The 1654-nt window shown below is 66.7% G+C and overlaps 1 protein-coding gene across 1 annotated transcript in view; it reads right to left on the bottom strand.

Annotated features, from left to right (window-relative positions):
- The window catches only part of LOC103899900 (gonadotropin-releasing hormone II receptor), an 8905-nt gene extending 8304 nt beyond the window's left edge, over positions 1–601 (bottom strand). The window contains exon 1 of the mRNA XM_009280464.1: positions 502–601. Coding sequence (XP_009278739.1) covers positions 502–601 — 100 coding nt within the window. The remainder of the gene's footprint in view (positions 1–501) is intronic.
- Between the last annotated feature and the right edge of the window lie 1053 nt (positions 602–1654).

Below are 1654 nucleotides of genomic sequence, written 5' to 3'. Positions count from 1 at the left end.
CAACAGGCAACAGGCAGACAGGCAGCGGCAGCCCGCCTGGAGGGGGGCCCGGGGTGGGGGGGGGGGCTCCGGGGGGGGACAGGCCATGCTCAGCATAGGAGGCCCCGTGCCCTGGAGCCCTTCCCTGCACATAGGAGGCCCCGTCCCCTGGAGCCCTGCTCCCTGCCCAGGGCCATGGTGCCTGCACCACAACCCTTACCCCAGCTCACTGCGTTCCTGTCTTCAGCTGCTCTCTGCATCCCCACTGCTCCTCCAGAGCCCCCAGCAGCCCCCCGAGCTCCCCCACACCCTATAGCACTACGAGGGTCTTTGGCACCAAGCAGGGCAGAGGGAGACAGTCTCAGCTGACCCCAACCCCCCACCTACCCAGGCCATTCCTGCTGCCCATCTACCCCGCACCCCAGAGCATCCCTCGTGGTCCTGCATGGGGATGGAGACCCTCCCAGCCCAATTCCAGAGCCCCTGGGGGACCAGACGCCCCGCTCCCCGCACCCACCTCACCTCCAGCCAGGGTGTCCCACCCAGCACTGCCCAGCCGGGCCATGTCAGGGCTACTGCTCACACGCTGCCGGGTCTCCGCACTGAGGGCTCCTGCATCCATGCTGTGCCCAGTGGCAGCAAGCCGAGGGGGCCAGGGAAAGAAAGGGACCAGGGCAGGTACCGCTGTCACACTGGCGCCTGCAGCCACCTCCGCGCCTGCTGCTGGGCCACACTCAGCAGGCGGCCGGTAGGATGCCCTTGGTAGCTCAGGTTGCTCCTTGACGTAGCCAGCCCACTTGGAACAGCTTGGTCCTTCACCCTGTGCCACCCACACACACACAGACATGTAAGCGTGCACAGTGCTCACACAGACACACAGAGACTCAAATGCACATTCCTGTTGATGCACACACAGATGCACACATGCATGCACACGTGCACACGTGCACACACAGCTCTGCCCTGAGATCTGAGTCCCTCTACCCCCCGCCTGCAGGCAGGCAGCTCTGTCCCCCTCTGCCTGCTCCCACTGCACCAGCTCATCCCAAATCCCATCCTAATGGTGCGGGCTGGCATGGCCCCGGCTCGGCACCTTGTGTGGCTGCCTGCCCCAGGAAACCTGCCTGGGTCAGCCCCCACCCGGAGCAGGGCAATAGGTGCCCAAGGCAGCGGGGCCAGGGAGCTGGGTGAGGAGCTGGGCAGAGGGAGATGCCCCGCAGCTGTGGGAGGGAGCCCCCCAGCCTGAGCATGCCCCAGCCTGGGGGAAGGACCTGCCTTAGCCCCCAGCGCGGGTGAGCGCTGCAGCCTGCCCTCCCCAGGGCTGGGACTGCTGCTGCCAGAGCCGGGCATTGGGGTGCATCGTTTGGGGGGGCGCAGAGACCCACAGGTCCCTTCTCCCAGCCCTGCCCCTGCCAGCTGCTCCCCCCAACCACGGCTGTTCCCACGGCCGGAGCATGTCCCCATGGCCAGAGTGTGTCCCCAAGTCCCTTGAGCCCTGGCCGGGGGGGAGCTGCAGCCTGGGGGAGGGCAGGGGGGCTGCTTTGCATCTCAAAGGCTTCGCCCCCCTGGCAGAGGGAATTAACATTATTAGCAAGTCATTTCACAGATAAGTGGGGCTCATTAGCCCTGCAGACCCCCTGCCCCAGAGCCCCCGGAGTGGGTGGGGGAGGGCCCC

The sequence above is a fragment of the Aptenodytes forsteri genome, unplaced genomic scaffold (assembly GCF_000699145.1).
Source record: "Aptenodytes forsteri isolate BGI_AS27 unplaced genomic scaffold, ASM69914v1 Scaffold83, whole genome shotgun sequence".
Lineage (NCBI taxonomy): Eukaryota > Metazoa > Chordata > Aves > Sphenisciformes > Spheniscidae > Aptenodytes > Aptenodytes forsteri.
Note: the sequence above shows the minus strand (reverse complement) of the source record. Positions and strands in the feature narration are given on the sequence as shown.